Below are 21,314 nucleotides of genomic sequence, written 5' to 3' on the forward strand. Positions count from 1 at the left end.
GACAAGTTGGGTTTCAACCCCTGGGATGAGCTACAATCTAACGTACTGGGTTTAACCAAACTTTCCCAAAAATGACATGCTGATGTATCCATACTGGGACAGGCAGGGACCCCATTCATTCCTATTGTCATCTAGCATAGTGTTTTCCAAGAAGTGTGCATCCAGCTGTTGCAAAATTACAGCTCCCATCATGCCTGGACAGCCAAATGCTATCTGGGCATGCTTGGAGTTGTAGTTTTGCAACAGCTGGAGGCACACAGTATGGAAAACACAGATCTAGCAACTGTTTGGGTCATTTTCCGATCATATCCAAACTTAGTCTTAGACTGAAAAGTGCTGCAAACCATGCTTCGCAGTGCGATCCAAAACCTGGAAATGCTCAGAATATGACCCAAATATAGGGACTAGTAGGGGGGAGATTCATCAAGACTTGTGTAGAGGAAAAGTTGCCCATAGCAACCAATCAGATCGCTTCTTTTAGTTTTCAAAGGCCTTTTTATAAATGAAAGCAGTGATCTGATTGGTTGCTATTGGCATCTGGTCGACTTTTCCTCTGCACAATTTTTGAAGAATACCACTATGCCAGGCCATTGAATTGGAAGAGGCCTGTGCCTGTCAGACCATGGATCATTTCGACAGCTTCCTGATGTAGTCTAGCACAAATTGTGATGTGACCCTAGCCTTTGAAATTACTCCATTCCCCCCCACCCCTAAAAAAAATAAGTCTGTTCTTCATAAACAGCTTAGGCTCCTTTCACACTATACTGTTGCTCCGTTACAAATGGACGTGAACGGCTTTTATTTTTTTTCTACTGTAACTTCCATTAACATTCGTTATTGTAACGGAGCAAAACGGGAGTTTTAAACGGCAAAGAGGATCCCAGTGACTTGAATAGGATTCCTCTAATGTCCGTTATAAGTCCCGTTATGATAGCCGAAGAAAAAGACGTGACACGCACACATTTTTCTCCTGCTATCTTCTTAACGCCCGGAACACTGACGGGCACAAACGTCAGTGTGAAAGAAGCCTTAGATGTAAGCAAGTTATGTTGAGTTGGGCTGGCGTGAAATTGCGCCAAAATTTGCCATTTGTCTTATTTGTATCAGCCACCACTGCAAAAGTGAAACCTCTTTTTGACCTTAACCACACTATTGATTGAAAAAGAACGTACATGTAAAAGTCTCAAAATGTTTGCACAATTCACTCACAGTAAATTTATATATACTGGGGGGAGATTTATCATCGTCTTACTGACATTTTATTGCCTAAATATTTGGCACACAATGTTTGCGCAATTAGTTTTTGCACAATTTACGAATAGACAACTTTGGCAAAAGTGACTGCAAAATGCAGTGCTTCATTCTTGACTTTGCAGTGGACGAGATTTATTTACTGCTTCTTTTTTTAAAGGCATTTCAAAAATATGCAAATTCATAGCAGCTCTGCCTTGCCTTAAATAATGACATCCTACAGCAAGTTCTAAGGGAACTTTTCATTTGTGACACACATAAGTCTCCACCACTGTTCCTAGTTTACTCCATGTTTTCATTTTTCAAAAATATAAAACTAGCCCTGAGTGATGTGTTTTTCCCTATGTTTATAGGGCAGTGTTTCCCAACCAAGGTGCCTTCAGCTGTTGCAAAACTACAACTCCTGCTGTCCGGGCATGCTGGGAGTTGTAGGTTTGCAACAGCTGGAGGCACACTGGTTGGGAAACACTGCCCTATACATATGTAGGAAGAGACACGTCATTCTGGACCGGCCGGGAAGTATGACCCCACCCCCTGTTACTTCTTTCCATGGTTCCAGCATATTTTTTTAACTATGATTTTTCATACTGTAGTCATAGTGTGTCGGCATTGCGCTGTCTGGCATAGGCAAAGACGTGTCCTACCTAGCCACTGGGACCCACCACAGAGACTACTTACCCAGGTCCAGTCTGCATTACTAAACTATCAATTCTCTGAAATGCAGAGCGTATTAGAGTAAATCTTAGTGCTGCAAAAGCGTAAAACCTGGTGACAGGGTCCTTTTTAAAGAATTACTTATTTTGTAAATCAGCGTATATAGAAGTGTGTGTATAGTTATGTGTGTGTATATAATATATATACACAATTTATATATCTGTGTGTATGTGTGTGTGTATGTATGTATATATATATATATATATATATATATCTGTGTGTATAGTTATGTGTGTGTGTGTGTGTGTGTGTGTGTGTATGTATATATATATATATATATATATATATATATATATATATATATATATATCTGTGTATTTAACATTGAGAAACTACACCTCTATTTCTGTATCCTCTCAGAAGAGACAAGGCAATAACAAGGCTCCGCAAACTCATGCAGCCTCTCCCGCAATGCAGCCTGCGGCCAGCCCTCTCCCCTACCCAGATTTCCCCCCAGTGAATCTTTAAACTTTTCTCCTCCTTAAGATATATAGCAGCCGCTGGCTCAGTCTTTCATGTATTCTATAGATGGGATTGCCTTTGCCCGGTGCACTGTGTTATTCCTCAGCTGCTGGCATCCCCCTGCAGTATGTGCATTGCCTGCTGTTTGGAAACACATCCTACTTACAATGCAGGGATAATAGACAACAGCCAGCGAGGACTCCTCGGAGCAGAGCATGGCAGTGACACATCACATCCTCGGTGTTGTGCCCCAGCGTCTCCTCACTAGTTTTCCTGTCTGGTGACCCCCCTCTGCCTCCATGCCTTCTCTCTTTCTGCATAGTAACTCCCACCATCATCATTCCCCTCCTCACGTGTGTCACAGGGCTGTATCTGGGATTTTGCCAAAGCTATGCATGCAGATAAGCGTCTGCTACAGAACAACCTCTCCATTGTGATGGAGGAATAAAAGCACTGCACGTCCCAGATTTTTCATTTGCATCCAGTCCTTCATCAGGTCCTGGTGCTGGAGGAGCCATGCCTCTCGGAAGACAAGTCAGGAACCTTTTATTGATTTGCTTGACACTGTACCTAATGGGGAGCATGCGGAGGGGGCTGTCATGGAGCGGGGGTCCCCCTCTAGCCGCCTTTTTTAATGTTTTCTCTTTTTTCTCCTCAGATGCAGTTTATGTTACTCTTCAGTCGTCAGGGGAAGCTGCGGCTCCAGAAGTGGTATGTACCGCTGTCTGACAAGGAGAAGAAGAAGATTACCAGGGAGTTGGTCCAGACCGTATTAGCCAGAAAACCCAAAATGTGCAGTTTCCTTGAATGGAGGGACCTGAAGATCGTCTACAAAAGGTGCATCCCACTCCCCCCATCTCCACCCTTGTTATCCTTGACATTTAACCCCTTGGGTCCTGGATTCTGCCTGCACCAGGCCTGTAGGATGTGTTAGTTAACCTGCAGCCTCTTACAGGCCATTGTGTCTTATGATCTGAGGGATAGAATGCAAATGCCTTTACACATGTACGTGTTCCACGTCCGTGTTTTATTTAACACGTAGCAGACTCGGGTTGGCATTCTAGGCAGATTGCTGGGAATCTCGCTCAGCAGGAGCCGGAACCCCCTTAAGGCTTCCCTTGTGAAGCTTACAAGAATCCGGGATATTGATTGACAGACTTTTGACATTCAGACATTGTTTGCCTTTTTTAGCTTTTTTTATTTATTTATTTATTTATTTATTATGGAATTGAATTAATTTGCTTGTCAGATATGCCGAAGAAGAAACCGGCTGATCTGACCTATACTGTAAGGAGTAGAAGATGTGTTTGTCATAAGACAGTGTTCAGATGTGACCGGGAGAACTGTGTCATCTGGGACACGACAACGGCAAATCGGCGCCGCTTTGCAATAGGTGTATTCCGGTAACACCTGCCGCTATAGAAATAGCACATTAGAAAACCACACCTTGTGTCTCTCTAAGTGGATCTGCGGTACAATTCTTCTCAGTTGCTAGTCATAGACACTAAGGTCTGAGGTTATAGGGAACATCCATTTAATGTTTCGGATGTGTTCAATTATGGATGTGTTTTTTGCAACATGTTGTAATGCAGTGTTTCCCAACCAGGGTGCCTACAGCTGTTGCAAAACTACAACTCTCAGCATGCCCGGACAGCCAAAGGCTGTCCGGGCATGCTGGGAGTTGTAGTTTTGCAACAGCTGGAGGCACCCTAGTTGGGAAACACTATTCTCTTGTGGCCATACATACTTAGTCAGTTTTCCCTTAGAATGGGGACCTGAGACCTGTTGATCTTGAAATCATTGGGACTCCCATTTGTCAGACCCCCATGATTACATATTTGCAAACCCTTTTAGCAACAATTAGAAGATCCTATTTGTTATGATAGTGAACTATCCTTGTAAGCAATTCAAAGGCTGTCTAACTTTTAAAAAGACACTGCTTTATTCCTAACTACCGTACTTAAAGGGGTTGGGGTGGAAAAAAAATGTTTTTAAATCAACTGGTGCCAGAAAGTTATACAGATTTGTAAATTACTTTTATTAAAAAATCTTGACCCTTCCAGTACTTATCAGCAGCTGTATACTATAGAGGAAGTGGTGTAGTAATTTCCAGTCTGACCACACTGGTCTCTGCTGCCACCTCTGTTTGTGTCAGGAACTGTCCAGAGCAGGAGAAAATCCCCATAGCAAACCTCTCCTGCTCTGGACAGTTCCTGACATGGACAGAGGTGTCAGCAAAGAGCACTGTGGTCAGACTGGAGAGAACTAAACAACTTTCTCTGTAGCATACAGCAGCTGATAAGTACTCGAAGTATTAGGATTTTTAAAGGGGTATTCCAGGAGAAAACATTTTTTTTATATATCAACTGGCTCCAGAAAGTTAAACAGATTTGTAAATTACTTCTATTAAAATATCTTAATCCTTTCAGTACTTATGAGCTTCTGAAGTTAAGGTTGTTCTTTTCTGTCTAAGTGCTCTCTGATGACACGTGTCTCGGGAACCGCCCAGTTTAGAAGCAAATCCCCATAGCAAACCTCTTCTAAACTGGGCGGTTCCAGAGACACGTGTCATCAGAGAGCACAGAAAAGAACAACCTTAACTTCTGAAGCTCATAAGTACTGAAAGGATTAAGATTTTTTAATAGAAGTAATTTACAAATCTGTTTAACTTTCTGGAGCTAGTTGAGATATATATATAAAAAAAAGTTTTTTCCTGGATAACCCTTTTAAATATAAATAATTTACAAATCTGTATAACTTTCTGGCACCATTTTTTTCCGGAATACCCCTTTAAGCACCAACAGAGATCACACTTTCTAATGCATACTGACAGAATCTCTGCCACTTGTGCCAAAGAGCCTCAGTTGCCGTCTAGCACTGTAGATTTAGCACTTCAAATTGCCTGAAAGTGCGCCCAGAGGTGAATTCCCAGACCTTGACACATTGATAGTAATTTTAAGAAGCGGTGTTTTTGCTGTGAAAGCTGGCGGTCTAAAAATACATTTAGTGGCCTTTCAGGGTCACAGCACATCACAGCATCTGTCCCTGAATCTCTCAATATAATGCATGCTCACACAATAGTCCTTGTTTTATTAAAGTTTTAGCTTCACAGTCGGCTGCTGCAGATTGTCTTTTCTTACCTATATTATTCGGATATTGGCTATAAAGCTCCTAACAATGTAATGGCAGATTGAAGCAGGAATGGGTGGCTGTCAGGCCATCTCCAGCCTATTCGTATCTGGCGGAGTTGGTCGGGGGCCTAAAACACCTTAATCGGCTGTTTTGCACAATTTTCGTAACTCTTAATGACATAGATGGGAGGTGCGCAAATGGCGTAGCATCAGGAGCTGAGCTTTTTTACATAACTTTGGAATTACGCAAACAGCTTAGCTCCCAATGATTTACCATTTGCGCACCTTCAATAAGTGTCTGAGGAAAATACGCAAATTTGGGGAGATTTAGCAAAACATGTGTAGAGGGAAAGTGGTGCAGTTACCCATAGCAACCAATCAGCTCGCTTCTTTCATTTTTAAAGAGGCCTCTGAGAATTGAAAGAAGCGATCTGATTGGTTGCTATGGGCAACTGCACCACTCTTCCTCTACACAGGTTTTGATAAATCTCCCCCATTGTGTAACACCACAGGTTTAGCTGTTTATGGCCTCCGACCATCTCTGATGGCCAAAAACAAGCTGGAGATGGCCTGGCAGCCACTATTCACACATACAGTATTCTGCGCAGATTTGATGCGCAGGCTTCGCCAGTTTCATGCTGCCCAAACCGCGGGCAGAATAAAATCAGGCACAGTAAGTGCAATGCTGACACATTAAGGCTGCATTCGCACCACGTTTTTGCAATACAGTTCCCATATACATTTTCAATGTGAAAACCGTTCGGAACCGTATTGAAAACCGTATGCATTGTCTCCATTGAAAACCGTATGCATTGTCTCCATTGAAAACCATATGCTAAAAGATGCATCCGGTTGCATCCGTTTTGCGTCTTGTACGGTTTTGTCCATTTTTTTCCCATACCCAAAACCGTAGCCTACCAAGGGTTTTGGTCCGGGGTGAAAAACCGTATTAAACCGTATATTTTTTTTTTTTAACATGGGAGTCAATGGGAACCGTACAGAACCATATGTGTGTCCGGTTTCATCCGGTTTGCACCATACGGTTTTTGACTTTGCACAGTTTTTTTTCTTGGAATTTTAATCAAACTAGTGAAACTTTATTCATAATGGAATGAAAAGTTAAAAACGTATACAGTTTTTTCTTAAAAAATAGATGGAACTGGACATCATTTTTCAAACCGTGTACGGTTTTTAATTGTAGAAGGGGTAAAATTTGTACCCACGTTTTGATACAGTTTAGTCAGGTTTTGAGGAATCCGTTTTTCATAAAAAACCTGATACAGGAACTGTATTGCAAAAACGTGGTGTGAACCCAGCCTAAGTTGGCCGGCCCTGAGTGACGCGTCTCTCCCTATGTGTATAGGGCACTGTTCCCCAACCAGGGTGCCTCCAGCTGTTGCAAAACTACAACTTCCGGCATGCCCAGACAGCCAAGGAAACACTGTTATAGGGAGAGACATGTCCATTATCCTTTAAAAGATATGTCCACCTTTGCAAACATTTTTTTTTCTTAGTATATATAAAAAAAAATGTATAATCCATTTAATATTATTGTCTAAGTTACCCCTTTTCATAATAACAAAAATGTTGTGGTGTTTTTTTTTTTTCTTTTTTGGGGGGGGGGGGGGGGGGGGTTTGCATTTTTTTTCCCCCCTCATTTTCTAAAAGCCATATCTCTCTTGCTTTCTTCGATGGAGCCATATGAGGGTTTGCTTTCTGCGTAACCAATTGTATGTTTGGGAAGAAAGGATATGTAAAGCAGCTCTTGTGCCATCTTTTCGTGGTAGCTTTCTCTTTAAGCCAGTGTTTCTTGAGAGAGCTGCTTTACATATCCTTTCTTCCCAGAATTCCCAGTGGAGCATGATTGGCCTATAAGTCTTCATGTCTGTTTGACACTCTCCTGAATGAGGAAGATCACCCCTTTGTTCCCAGTTGTGTTCCATTTTACCATATAGCATAATATAAAATAAAAATAAATAAATAAAAATAAAAATTGGCAAAAAAAAAACACCCTGCAAAGTGCAAACTTCTTAAGGGGTTTCATTTTAATACGATTTACTCTATGGTAAAACTGATCATCTTTATTGTTCAGAACAAACTGATTACAGTGATAGCCGATCTATAAAGTTTATTTTTTTTTTTTTTTTTTAGTACTATAAAAAAAACTTTTTATTTATTTACTTTTTTTTTTTTTTTATCTTTGCATCACCATGTTTTGACCCCTATAACCTTTTCGATTATTTTTTGTCTTTGGGGCTGTGTGAAAGCAAATTTTTGTGCTTTGAACTGGAGTTTTTATCACTAGCATTTAGGGGTAGATGGGACTTTTTGATCGCTTTTTCTTTTTGAGAGCCCAGAAAAAGGCAAATGCTCGTATATGATATAATTTTTAGTTTACACCATTGACTCTACAGGACCACTAACATATTTTATTAATGTAGACAATTACGCACTCAGCAAAACCAAATATGTGAAAACATTTTTTGTTTACATTTTTGTATTAGGAAAAGTGGGGTGATATAAGTTTTTTATTATTTTTTTTCAATGTTCATAAACAATCATTTGATGGCTTATATAGATTAATGCATTGCATATACATGGTATAAATCTATTAGATCGGCGCTCCACTGCTAGAGTCTGCCTTTGGCTGTAGATCTGTCAACGCAGGCACCAAGGTATAACTAACACCATGCCATAAATGTCTGAGATGTGGGTCCTATCTTGAGATCAAGAACCTCCTGGCTACTTGGCCTGCTTGTGGGCTCGCAGGTGGATGAGAAGCCCAAATCTCTGATATATGTTAATGGAAGTTGTAAAAACAAGAGTAGCACTGGAAGCTATACTGGTTCAGGAGTTACAAAAACAATGTAGCTTGCAGGACTCAGCTGTTTACACAACTCTATTAACCTCTTTGGGTTACTTACATTGAATTAAACAGTTTTTTTTACTACCAGTTAAATTACCTACAGGGCCTGCAGCCAGGGTAGAGGGGGCTGGGGTTCTCTCCATCTCAAGGTGGGACCCCCATATCTCATGCTAAATAGCATATCCACAGGATATACCATACATGTCCGGATGAGAATACCACTGTACAGCTAGTTTGGGTTAATATATATAAAAAACAGCTTAAAGGAAACCTTTCATCAGATTTTACCATGAATAATACGTGACAATGCATTATACGTGGTAAAATCTTCTTCGTCACTATCCTTGGGAGATGTTTCTGCCCGCAGGAATAGTAAGGATAAATAGTTTAAAAGTTCCCCCGCTGGTGCCGTAAGTAGTCTCCCGGGCAGGCAGCTATACTTACCTAGTCCCATCGGCTACGGCTGTAATCACGCCCCCTCAACGTGATTGACAGCCCGGGCACAGCCTGCGTCATTGCTTTGCTAAGTATGCTTAGGGAGCAGAGTGGTGACGAGGGCTGTCAATTACACTAAGGGGGCGTAATTACAGTTGGAACAGTGGGACTATGTGAGTATAGCTCCCCACCCAGGGGACTACTTACAGGGCCAGCAGGAAAAACTTTTAAACGATATATCCTCACCATCCCTGCCGTCAGGAACGTGTGGAAGAAGATTTTACCATGTATATAACGCATTGCCACGCGTGTTATACGGTAAAATCTGATGACAGGTCTTTTTTAAAGGGGTACTCCGGTGGAAAACTATTTTTTAAATTAGCTGGTGCCAGAAAGTTCAACAGATTTGTAAATTACTTCTATTTAAAAATCTTAATCCTTTCAGTACTTATCAGCTGCTGTATGCTCCACAGGAAGTTCTTTTCTTTTTGAACTTCTTTTCTGTCTGACCACAGTGCTCTCTGCTGACGCCTCTGTCCATGTCAGGAACTGTCCAGAGTAGGAGCAAATCCCCATAGCAAACCTCTCCTGCTCTGGACAGTTCCTGACATAGACAGAGGTGTCAGCAGAGAGCACTGTGGTCAAACAGAAAGGAAGTTCAAAAAGAAAAGAAATTCCTCTGGAGCATACAGCAGCTGATAAGTACTGGTAGGATTAAGATTTTTAAATAGAAGTAATTTACAAATCTGTTTAACTTTCTGACACCAGTTGATTTAAAAAAAAAAAAAAAAAAAAGATTTTCCACCCAAGTACCCCTTTTAAAGGATGTATGTTATTTAAAAGGTACCACGTGTCTCCTTGTCCTTACAGCTATCTATCTGTCTGTTCTTCCATAACACAGAAAAATTTTTTATTCTCCTGTGTCAAGGAGGCAATCCTAAGCCTCTAAAGTGCTGAGGACTGGGACTCCTCCTCGCTCCCCTTCTTATCCCTGATTGACAGTCAAGCTCAACCATGTTTCCAAATCTTATTCCTGCGCTATGCAGACAAAATGTGCATAAGTGCGAGAATTGGAAACCAGGTTTGTCTTCCAGCTCACTGTCAATCAAGCAGGGATAGGGATGAGAGGGGGAGTGAGGAATTGTTCTAGCCCTCAGCACTTCAGGGGCCTCTTTGACACTTGAAAATTGGTGATATTGAGACAGAAGCCGTCACTGGGCGAAAGCCGCCCCTAGGTAATGGCCGCTCACCTTGAGCGAATTGAAAATTTGCATATCAACCCACCAAGTGGGTTACCAGTGTGAAAAGGAGGAACAGCTGCTAAGCCCGGGTCCCAAGAGAAGGAGTTATCCAGTCCTGATAGAAATCAATTCTGAGAGAAGAAAATGACCCTTACGATGGCGCTGCTGTTTCCAGTAAACACTCCTGGTTTGGCTTTCACTTCTTACTGGAAACAGCAGCGCCATCGTAAGGGTCATTTTCTTCTCTCTGCATTGACTCTTTGACACTTGGCACTGCAGAATTAGTGCATGTTTCTATGTTATGGAAGCAAAGACAGATATATGAAAGGTACCATGTGTCTCCTTGCCCTAAGGCTAGGTTTCCACTTGGTTTTTTTTCTTGCAGTTTTTGGAGATCTGCCACTGCAGTTTTTGAGCCAAAGCCAGAAGTGTATTCAAAAGGAATAGGACATATAAAGGAAGGACTTATACTTCTCCTCCCTTATGGATCCACTTCTAACTTTGGCTCAAAAACTGCAGTGGCTGTTTTCCAAAAACTGCAAGAAAAAAAACCAAGTGGAATCCTAGCCTAACAATGTCAGCAGTTTGGATTGTGAACTGCAGCTGACAGATTCCCTTTAAATATTATATAATATTATTATTTACCTAGAACACTCTTGTATACCACAGATAAAAAAATTGATTCTCAAATGCAGGTCTGTGATATACAGAATTCCTATGGTTTCCCTTCCAAGTACGGATGACCGTACCATCTAGCGCACAGCAGCATGTAGTTTACTTTATAGGTTGTCGACTACAGTCGGAGTTATACTGGACTATTATCAGAAGGGACACGATCCTTAGAAATGCTTCTCTTTTTAAGAGTGTTGCTTTAATTTTAAAAGTAGTATATAAATATATATATATTTTTGTGCGCACCAAGGATTGAAATATATGTAATCACATCTCTGCCATTCCCCCAGGACTCTGCTTCTGGTTTTGATCTAGCAAGTGAAGTGGGCAATAGACTGTGGTGAGTGGCATCCCCAGCTGTGCCCATCTGCTTCTTTCACGTAGACTATAATGATGCGTTTTTATTTTTTATTTGAAGAGTTTAGCTGCGCAAATTCACAGGTAAAATCTGCAGCATTCCCGCCTTGTTTGAGTTTAGCCTTAGACTACCTCAAATACCCCCCCCCCCCCCCTCGCTGTATCGCAACTTAAGGGTAACAGTGGTTGCATGACTGCTACAACTCAGTCACTAATGCAGTATTTCCCAACCAGGGTGCCTCCAGCTGTTGCATAATGATAACTCACAGTCTATAACAACTCACAGTCATTAATGCAGTATTTCCCAACCAGGGTGCCTCCAGCTGTTGCAAAACGACAACTCCCAGCATGCCCGGACAGCCGAAAGCTGGAGGCACCCTGGTTGGGAAACACTGCCTTATACACATATAGGAAGAGACATGTCACTCAGGACCGGCCAGGAAGTAGCCCCCCCTATCCCCTGTCATTACTTTCCAGGGTTCCAGCATCTTTATTAAACTATGATTTTTAATAGGGTAGTCATAGTGTGTCGGCATCGTGCTGTCCGGGCATGCTGGGAGTTGTAGTTTTGAAACAGCTGGAGGCACCCTGGTTGACAAACACTGCCTTATACACATATAGGAAGAGACATGTCACTCAGGACCGGCCGGGAAGTAGCCCCCCCCCCCCATCCCCCGTCACTACTTTCCAGGGTTCCTGCATATTTTTTAAACTATAATTTTTAATAGGGTAGTCATAGTGTGTCGGCATCGTGCTGTCCGGGCATACTGGGAGTTGTAGTTTTGCAACAGCTGGAGGCACCCTGGTTGGGAAACACTGCCCATATAGGGAGAGACACACATACAGGGAGAGACACGTCCCTCTGGACCGGCCAGGAAGCAGAACCCCCACCCACCATCACTACTTTCCAGGGTTCCAGTATATTTTTTTAAACTATGATTTCTCATAGGGTAGTCATAGTGTGTCAGCATCGTGCTGTACGGGCATGCTGGGAGTTGTAGTTTTGCAACAGCTGTAGGCACCCTGGTTGGGAAAATGTGGCACTAATTCAATCCCAGACAAAGCCTGTGAACAGAAGTAGTGCTGTTTTGGAGGGAATTGGCATTTTATACCTGTACAACTACACAATACCTATAGAATTGTAATGGTGCCCAGTTTTTGAGGCTTTAAATTAAATTACAGAATTTGGGTGTATTTACAAAACCCTCTCCAGGCCTCTTTCTATAGCGCCGACAGATGCAGTCTAAGCAATCTGCTTTACATTTGGAGACGCCAACATTATAGTCCACCCATACGTTCTGTTCACGGTGCCTCTAGTGTTTCCAGCAGTTTAACTTTCTTTAATCCCCCTCATTTCATATGTAAAACATTACAACCATCTGGGATTGTTTTCTTGCGTTGGCTTTTTTTTCTTCTTTTTTTCTCCATAATTCGTCTCGTCCATATACTTTTTTTTTTTTTTTTTTTTTATGCTAATCTAGTTACATAGAATTTTTCTGTCTCGGTGGCAGATGGGCTGTGACATACCCACGGCTTCTGCTGTCATAAACTATGAATATACTGTATTTATGTTTCTGCAATAGGAGATGGATCTTGACAGATTGGCACATGTTGTTAGAGGAAAGAGGTCACATTATGTGACTTGCATTTTTAGCTGGAGCTTATGCTTTGCAGCTCGAGTGCTTACTTGTGCCCTTGTCACAGATTCCTGCTAAGATTTCTGTGACAATATAATTCAGAATATATTCATGTATAAATGTTAAGGAGGATTCCACTGTATCAATTAGATATCATGCCATATAAGCCCAAGGGTTCATCCCGACAATGTAATGCCTTCCCGATCATAACTCCCTTAAATGGAGATCGATAATGCTTGTCCCTTGGGGTGCCTATTCTCACTATTGGTGGCCCCCCAAAATCTCATGGGCATGCTTAGATGACATATCTTATTGAGGTGAGGTATGTGGTGAGAAAACTCTTATGTATTGTTATGTTTACACGGAAAAAATTCAGTGCGGAATTCCGACGGAAAATTGTAAAACATTTACTGCACATTGTGTTGAATGGGGATTCCCCTGTCCCATATATATGGCAGAAATCCATAATTCTGGATTCTGTGAAAACATTGAACCTGTCTTTATTTTGTGGAATTCTGTGGTAGAATCTCCTTAAAGTCATCGGGGCTTTAAATTTCAGCAGAATTTTGTGTTTTGAGCACACATAAATTACTTAAAAATGCCGCTCAAAGTCTGCCAAACCGGAAAAATTCCACAACAAACTTTGCAGAGCAGAATAAGAGTGAAATCACAGAAATTCCGCTGTGTGAATATAGCCTAAGGGAGCGTTCACACAGACAGATTTCCAGGCGTGTTTTACGATGCGAGTTTGAATGGGGTGGGCTCTCTGTGGCAAAATTTCAGCAGTGACAATTGAGCTGCGGAAAATCTGCCACTGACCTCATTAAAGTCAATAGGGCCTGTGGCAGATTTTCCACTGTGGAAATTCTGCAGCCAAAATTCTATTGCGGGGAGTCCTCCCCCATTAAAACTCCCATCGGGAATACGCCCTGGAATATGTCTGTGTAAACATAACCTAAAGGCTCGTTCACAAGTGGATTTATTTCCCGCTGCATATTTGAAAGGGGGCGGGCTCTTTGCGGCTGTTCACAGCAGATTCTCCGCTGCGAAATTTCCACTGCTTGTGGCGGATTTTCCGCAGCTGAAAATCTGCTGCGTACAGCCGCGAAGAGCCCGCCCCCTTTCAAATATGCAGCGGGAAACCCCCAGATAAATCAGCTCATGTGACCGAGCCCTTGCGTTCAGTTCACATGTGCATATTTTCTGCTGCAGCAGATTTTGCTACCCATTGAAATCTGCAGCAGTAAATACACATGTATGAATGCACTCTTAACATACGTTCACACCTACAGGATCTGCTGGATTTTTTTGCTGCATATTTTGGGCAGCTGATTTTATCAGTGCGTTTCCAGCAGAAAATCTGCAGTATAAAATCTGTAGTATAAAGCCTGCTGCAGGAATTCAGAGCTGAGAAATTCCAGTGCAGCAGACTCCCATTGTTATCACTGGGATTCTGCTATACAGTGCACACTGCAGAATTTCCCATCTTGGAAGTTCGAATTCCAGACTTTCAAATACATTGTCATGAATGGGGATGGTGCATGTCTTAGTGGTCCTATTTCCAACTGATTTGGTACCTGCTGCGCATGGAACAGAATTCCGCCCAGATTGCATTGCTGTCAATGAGAATGGTGCGTGTGTGCGCGGTCATAGTGCCTGCTGCAAAAGGAATCTCCTCCTGAATTCCTGGGCGGAAATTGTGTCGTGTGCAAGAGCTCTCTGGGTATTCTTACACGTACATATTTTGCTGCAGATTTTATCATTGATTTTCCAGCAGAAAATCTGCTGCAAAATACCCATATGTTAAACATACCCTTACCTGTGAGTAAATAAGCTACCTTTACTCAATGATCAAGTCGATAATTTTGCAGCATGAATAATTGTGTAATATGCATTTAGCTACATTTAGTGCTCCATGGTCCAAGATTTAGATTAACAGACAGCTGACATTTTTATTTTTTATTTTTCATGTTGTTAATTTTCCTTATAGATTTACATGTGATTTGTTGTCATGTTCTTAATTCTCTACTGACAAAGCAGCTCAGAAAACCTCACATTAAATGAAAAGTCACGACTAATTAATGATGTCATATGCGCAAAACCTGCATGGCGCAACTGGAAAGTTCAGAGGTGTACACCCAAATACACTAACCATCAAGAAGATTGTTAGTAAATCTGACAGAATGTAAAACAAAACCCTCATGGGTAAGGATTTTGAAAACCCAACAATTTTAGTATATCTGGGCCATTGTCACTTCTTTATTAGTGTATTATCATATTTAGTTTTTTTTCCCTCTGTTTGCTTGCATCCAGCTATAAAAAGTATATTGTATTAAATATAACGTGCCTACTGTAAGGTGGGGCATCCATGTTCTATATTGTCTTGTCTAGCTCTGCATTTGTAGCTTACTCCATTGAAAGTCATCACCATTACTACATAAAAGTTCCAAAAGCAAGAGCATATGGTCTCACAAGGGGTCTGAGGATCTCATCTCAGTACCTAATGGCAGCCAGGCTACCTCTGGCAAGCACATTCAGGGCTGTGTGGCCCCCCAAAGAAATGCCACCCCACACCATTACTGACCCACTGCCAAACCGGTCATGCTGGAGTATGTTGCAGGCAGCACAACGTTCTCCACGGCGTCTCCAGACTCTTGTCACGTCTGTCACATTTGCTCAGTGTGAACCTGCTTTTATCTGTGAAGCGCACAGGGCGCCAGTGGAGAATTTGCCAATCTTTGTGTTCTCTGGCAAATGCCAAACATCCTGCACGGTGTTGGGCTGTAAGCACAACCCCCACCTGTGGACGTCTGGCCCTCATACCACCCTCATGGAGTCTGTTTTTGACCGTTTGAGTTAGGGATCGACCAATATCGTTTTTTTAGGGCTGATACTCTGTGGAGGTTAGGGCCGATAGCCGATAACTTATACCGATATTCCGGTATAGTTAACGGCTATTTATCCCCCCGGCGACACCGCTGCAGATCATTGATTTAAAGCGGGCACTTTAAATCAATGAACTGCAGCGGTTTTTGCGGTGCCATAGGCCGTCACCCGCTACTCTCACCCTGCCTGTCCTGGGGTACTGAGTCCTATCACAGACACCGAAAGCCCCCCCACCGCACCGCACCCCCCACGCACTGCCCCGGCCAGAGACCGCCTCCGTGGCCCCATTGCCTCCCCCATCCCCGGTTTTATAATTGCCTGTTCCCGGGGCCCGGGGTCCACGCTTCTTCTGGCTCCGGCCCCTACCTCCTGAGCTGTCACTGTAGGCACTGACGGTGACGTCGTGTTGAGGACGTTGCTCGTCATTGCGCTGCGCAGCGCACAGCGTAACACAGGACGCGCAGGAGCCAGAAATAGCGCGGACCCCTGGAACAGGTAATTATAAAACCAGGAATGGGGGAGGCAATGGTGCAGCGGTGGAGGTGGTCTCTGACTGGGGCAGTGCGGTAGTGGGGGTGGGGCATTATCGGATTATCGGCAAGGTAATTGCCGATACCGATAACGTCCAAAATATCGGCCAAACTGATAATCGGCCGATCCCTAGTTTGAGTGGACACATGCACATTTGTGGCCTGCTGGAGGTCATTTTGCAGGGCTCTGGCAGGGCTCCTCCTGCTCCTCCTGCTCCTCCTTGCACAAAGGCAGAGGTAGCGGTCCTTCTGATAGGTTATTGACCTCTTACGGCCTCCTCCACATCTCCTGATGTACTGGCCTGTCTCCCGGTAGCGCCTCCATACTCTGGACAGTACGCTGACAGACACAGCAAACCTTCTTGCCACAGCTCACATTGATGTGCCATCCTGGATAAGCTGCACTACCTGAGCCACTTGTGTGGGTTGTAGACTCTGTCTCATGCTACCACTAGAGTGAAAGCACCACCAGCATTCAAAAGTGACCATAACATAAGCCAGGAACTGAGAAGTGGTCTTTGGTCACCACTTGCAGAACCACTCCTTTATTGGGGTGTCTTGCTAATTGCCTATAATTTCCACCTGTTGTCTGTTCCATTTGCACAACAGCATGTGAAATTGATTGTCAATCAGTGTTGCTTCCTGAGTGGACAGTGTAATTTCACAGAAGTGTGATTGACTTGGAGTTACATTGTGTTGCTTAAATGACCACTATCACCAAAACTATATTTTTAAAAACAATAGAGCCGTAGAAAATAAGTATATCTCTGATACTGTTTCATTATTTTTTCCCACAGTTTCCCTTAGAAAACTACTCCTATAAAAGTGGCCAAAACATCAGCCAGGAAGCCCAGGAACTGAGAAGTGGTCTGTGGTCACCACCTGCCGAACCACTCCTTTATTGGGGGTGTCTTGCTAATTGCCTATAATTTCCACCTGTTGTCTGTTCCATTTGCACAACAGCATTTGAAATTGATTGTCAATCAGTGTTGCTTCCTGAGTGGACAGTCTGATTTCACAGAAGTGTCATTGACTTGGAGTTACATTGTGTTGTTTGAGCAGTGTATATTCACTATAAAATTGTGTGAATAGCTCCTTTTTGTCTTTGGTTCCATTGTATAGTTTGGAGACTATAATTAGGCTATTTGTGTGCACATAATTAAGGGGTAACATTCAACCTATCACTAGATTGATACAAGTATATTTATAGTGTTAGCTATTTAATAGCAGCAATTTATATATGGTTATTATTATTATTACTTTTTCCCCTGGGGTGTGTAATTTATCTATGTTTGGTATTTGAAACGATTGATGGCAGTGCAGTTCTGCCAAAAGAATTCCGCCGAAAGAATAAACATGTTCATTGTTTTGGCGGAGTCTAAAATGAGAATTTCTGCAGTATGCATAATGCAGCAGATTCCATTGAAACAATAGGGGACTGCTGCACTAGAGTTTCCATATAGTGAATGGGTACCCCAGGTTTATTGAAGCACATGAGGAATGACTGCTAGCCCATCTGGTCTGTTCCTACAGTATTGCTACTGAGGCATAAATTACTGAAAAAGTTGGGGGGGGGGGGGTAGACACAAAATTAGGCAGATGTCTTTTGATGTTATAGGGGATTGTTGCATGGTAATATAAAATATGGCACTTTTCAGACTGCTTCTGCTTTATCAGATAACCTCATTTATATATTTGGGGGTTGTGGGCTGCTTTTCTTTATTTTTATTTTTTTCCCAAAATAAAGTTTTTATTGTTTTTCCATCAAAGAACAGTTGAAAATCCACAAACGGTACATACAGTAACATATATCAAGTAACATCAGGAAAACAGTTTCTCCATAATGTGAGCACAGCTCAGCACTGTAAACAACAGAATAAAAATTATTAAACATTTGTGGGACATCTATATTTAGTATGCGACAAAAATCACAACTATAGGATGAGGGAATCGGGGACCCAGTCACATTACAGAGGGAATGAAGTCAATAGAATGTACAAATGCTATCCTAAGAGAGTGAAGTTGGTTAAGAGGGCTAAGCGTCCGGTCCGTAGCATCGAGAGGGAGAGAGACGTATTGGGCTGAGAAGCATGGAGGAAAAAGAAAGGGAGAAGTGGGGAAAAACAACAGGTAGAGAGAAGGAAGAAGAGAAGAAAGCAGGAGCAGGTTCCGCATGCGATTACTTACTCCATAGGCTGAGTCAGCACAGTCTACCCCCGGATCGGTACCAGCAATTATGAAGAGGAAGCGTGAAGGCTACTAGGTACAATGGCAATATGGGGGGCTGCTTTTCTTGTAAAAGCTTCAAATCTATTAGCTTTTTTGTTTTAAAGGGGTACTCTAGCACCAAGACATCTTATTCCCTATTCAAAGGATAGGAGATAAGATGTCTGATCGTAGGGGTCCCGCCGCTGGGGACCCCCGCAATCTCTCATGCAGACACCCACCTGTGGCAGCTGCACAGAGCGATGCATAGACATGCATTGAGGGGGCATGACATCATGAAACTCTGGCCCCGTAGTTGCGACCCTTCAGACACGGAGCGAACATCGCTCTGTGCAGCTGCCACTGGTGGGTGTCTACATGAGAGATTGCAGGGGTCCCCTTTGGATAGGGGATAAGATGTCTTAGGGCCAGAGTACCCCTTTAAAGTTTATATTCTGTATGTAGCACCTCTGGAATATAGAAAGTCCTCTACAGCATGATTCATACGCAGGCAGCCATCTGACAGTTTTATTATCTTGCAGCATTATTTATTGGGCACGGTTATACACAGAGTACTCCACAGAGCCTGAGGCAGGCCCAGATGGATCATAGGGGAAGTTTAGCCTTGTATTATTCCCAGCATTAAACATTTCAGCATTTTTATGGAATATCCAGATTGTAAAAATCTTCCTGAGAAATGTTATTGTGCTGGGCAGACACATCATTGCAGGTGGTTTGCCGAGGTTCTATTCTTCAGGATTATATTCTCCACTCTGTCTTTTAATATTGTTTATTACTGCCATATCTCAAGGGGTGGAGGGCCATTTGTGTGATCCCCCATATAAGTAAGTGTTAATTGTACTAATGTGACATAATAACACTTGTGCTGGATGAGACAAGATCTTCCCTTTGTAAAGGAGCGGATAGATGGCTTATTGGATTCATGTAGGAGCACTCAGGAAATGTTCCTAATTATCATCTCCTCAGACCGGAGCTGCCTCCCCACGGGCCTCACCGCTGCTACGTGACTGACAGCGGCTCAGGAATTAATGTACTGATGGGCTGAGAGTAATAGTACAATGGATAGCGAGCGGGGAGAGGCTGCTGCATCGGTGCATGGATCCGCTCCAAGAGTGTTCAGTCAGGGACAGGCTTTTAGCAGATTTTCCTTTTTAAGTGTCAGTAATTATATAGCGATGCAGAAGGCGACAGATTTGGAAAGGTTAGAGTGTAATGGCTGGATGACAGCTTCTTTTAGCCTGCCGTCTATAGCTCCTTCATCTTACACTGTACCTGCTCTGTAGAGTTTGCTGTGGGCTCCAGGCATCCTCAATCTATCAGTGCACCTTGAATTAGGGAGATTAGTGAGACACGGTGCACAGTATAGGTCTTACTTACCCGATACCATCCCCTCTGGTTTTGTTTACATGGCTGCAGTGATGAGGTGTTTGGATATCCATATGACCACCGCAGCCAGTCAATGGCTTTAGAGAGAGATTCTAGCATGTACCAGGTAAGACCATCAAGACCAGTGCTTGGCAGTAGCAGTCATATGATTATATGGGCACATCATGATTTTAAATAGGTAGTAAAGAATGGTTCTCTTTAAAGGGGTACTCCGCCCCTAGACATCTCCTATCCAAAGGATAGGGGATAAGATGTCTGATCGCGGTGTTCAATAATATTGAAGCCATAACGGATACCAAATCCGTATTCTCTATTTGCCAAATTTCTACTTTTCTCCAGCAAAATAAATGCGGTATACTCTGTTGCTCCTGCCATCAAAAATACAGCAACTTCTGACAGAATGTGAAAAGCGTCATTGTGAATAGAAGTTTACACTGTTGTCTTGTGGCTTAGATGGGGGGAGAATGTGGATGAAAGGCGCCTATTATCAGCTCAAAAAATAGTAGAACAGTCGACCTCATTCCATTTAAATGCATAATGTACGATGTAAAGAGCTGAACTTTCTCCGGTGTAGTTTTGCGGTCTGGCCATTCGTTGTCTGTTAGCCATATGGCATTTTTTTTCCTTCAGGGCGGCTTTCACAAGTTGTTTTTAGGGCATTGTGTTTTCTAATTTGTTGGAGTCTACGTGCCCTTTTTACTTCAGGTTCTTCAGCTCGTTTTGCTGCACATTTTTTAACTATTTGTTCATGGGATTACTTTTTCATTTCTGGCTTTGTTGGATGTTTGTACTTCAAGAGATGGAATAACAATGTCTGTTTTACTATATGTCTGTTCTCGAAGAGAGATGTAGCGTACATGCGCACAAATGTTAAAAAGTACCTGTCGTCAAATAAACTGTTCTAAACTAACTCAGGCTATGTTCCCTAACTACTCCTAACACCCCTCCAGCCTTTAAAAAGCTCTGTATCTTACCATTCTTCTTGCTCACATAGTGCAATTTCCCAGCAGGAGAAAATGGGTGTTTCCCAGCAGGCATGACATCACTGAAGCCTGCTAGGGGACCACTTCTGCCCTCACATGGTTGCAGAGCTGTGATGAATAGAAGACCTCAGGCTCTGTGCATGTTTCAGTCTGTGTTTCTATCAGTGAGGCTCTCCTGCAGGTTTCTGTGAGAATCTGTGGAGCTTTCTCTGTGCAGCTGTCAATCAAGCTCAGTGCAGGGAAACACTTCCTGAGTTTGGACTCCTGCCAGGCCGGGAGGAGACCGAACTCACTGTATTAATTGTGGCAGGGAACAGAATATTACATTTGAAACATATTTCTGTTGATATTTTTAAAAGCAAGTGAATGGGAAAGTGTCTGCTAATAACACAAGGAACACTATATGAAAAGTTTTATTTGGTGGCAGGTACTCTTTAAGGTAGATGGTGCATGAAACTGTTGCAGGTCCCCGTATTGTAAAACGGACTAAAACGGCATGGCTCTTTTTATCCTACAATGTACTATTTAGAACAGTGG

General features: G+C 42.6%; 1 protein-coding gene across 6 annotated transcripts in view; it reads left to right on the forward strand.

Moving 5' to 3' along the window:
• AP1S2 (adaptor related protein complex 1 subunit sigma 2) overlaps window positions 1-21,314 on the forward strand; it is a 129,604-nt gene that overhangs the window by 33,580 nt on the left and 74,710 nt on the right. The window contains exons 1-2 of one of the 6 annotated variants that reach the window (XM_056559244.1): window positions 2,599-2,961; window positions 3,086-3,264. In XM_056559244.1, coding sequence (XP_056415219.1) covers window positions 2,944-2,961; window positions 3,086-3,264 — 197 coding nt within the window. In that variant the 5' untranslated portion in view covers window positions 2,599-2,943. Of the gene's footprint in view, window positions 1-2,598; window positions 2,962-3,085; window positions 3,265-21,314 lie in introns of those variants that run through there. The other 5 variants (XR_008889060.1, XM_056559248.1, XM_056559245.1 and 2 more) reach the window with 5 other exon arrangements.

This window comes from Hyla sarda, chromosome 2 (assembly GCF_029499605.1).
Source record: "Hyla sarda isolate aHylSar1 chromosome 2, aHylSar1.hap1, whole genome shotgun sequence".
Lineage (NCBI taxonomy): Eukaryota > Metazoa > Chordata > Amphibia > Anura > Hylidae > Hyla > Hyla sarda.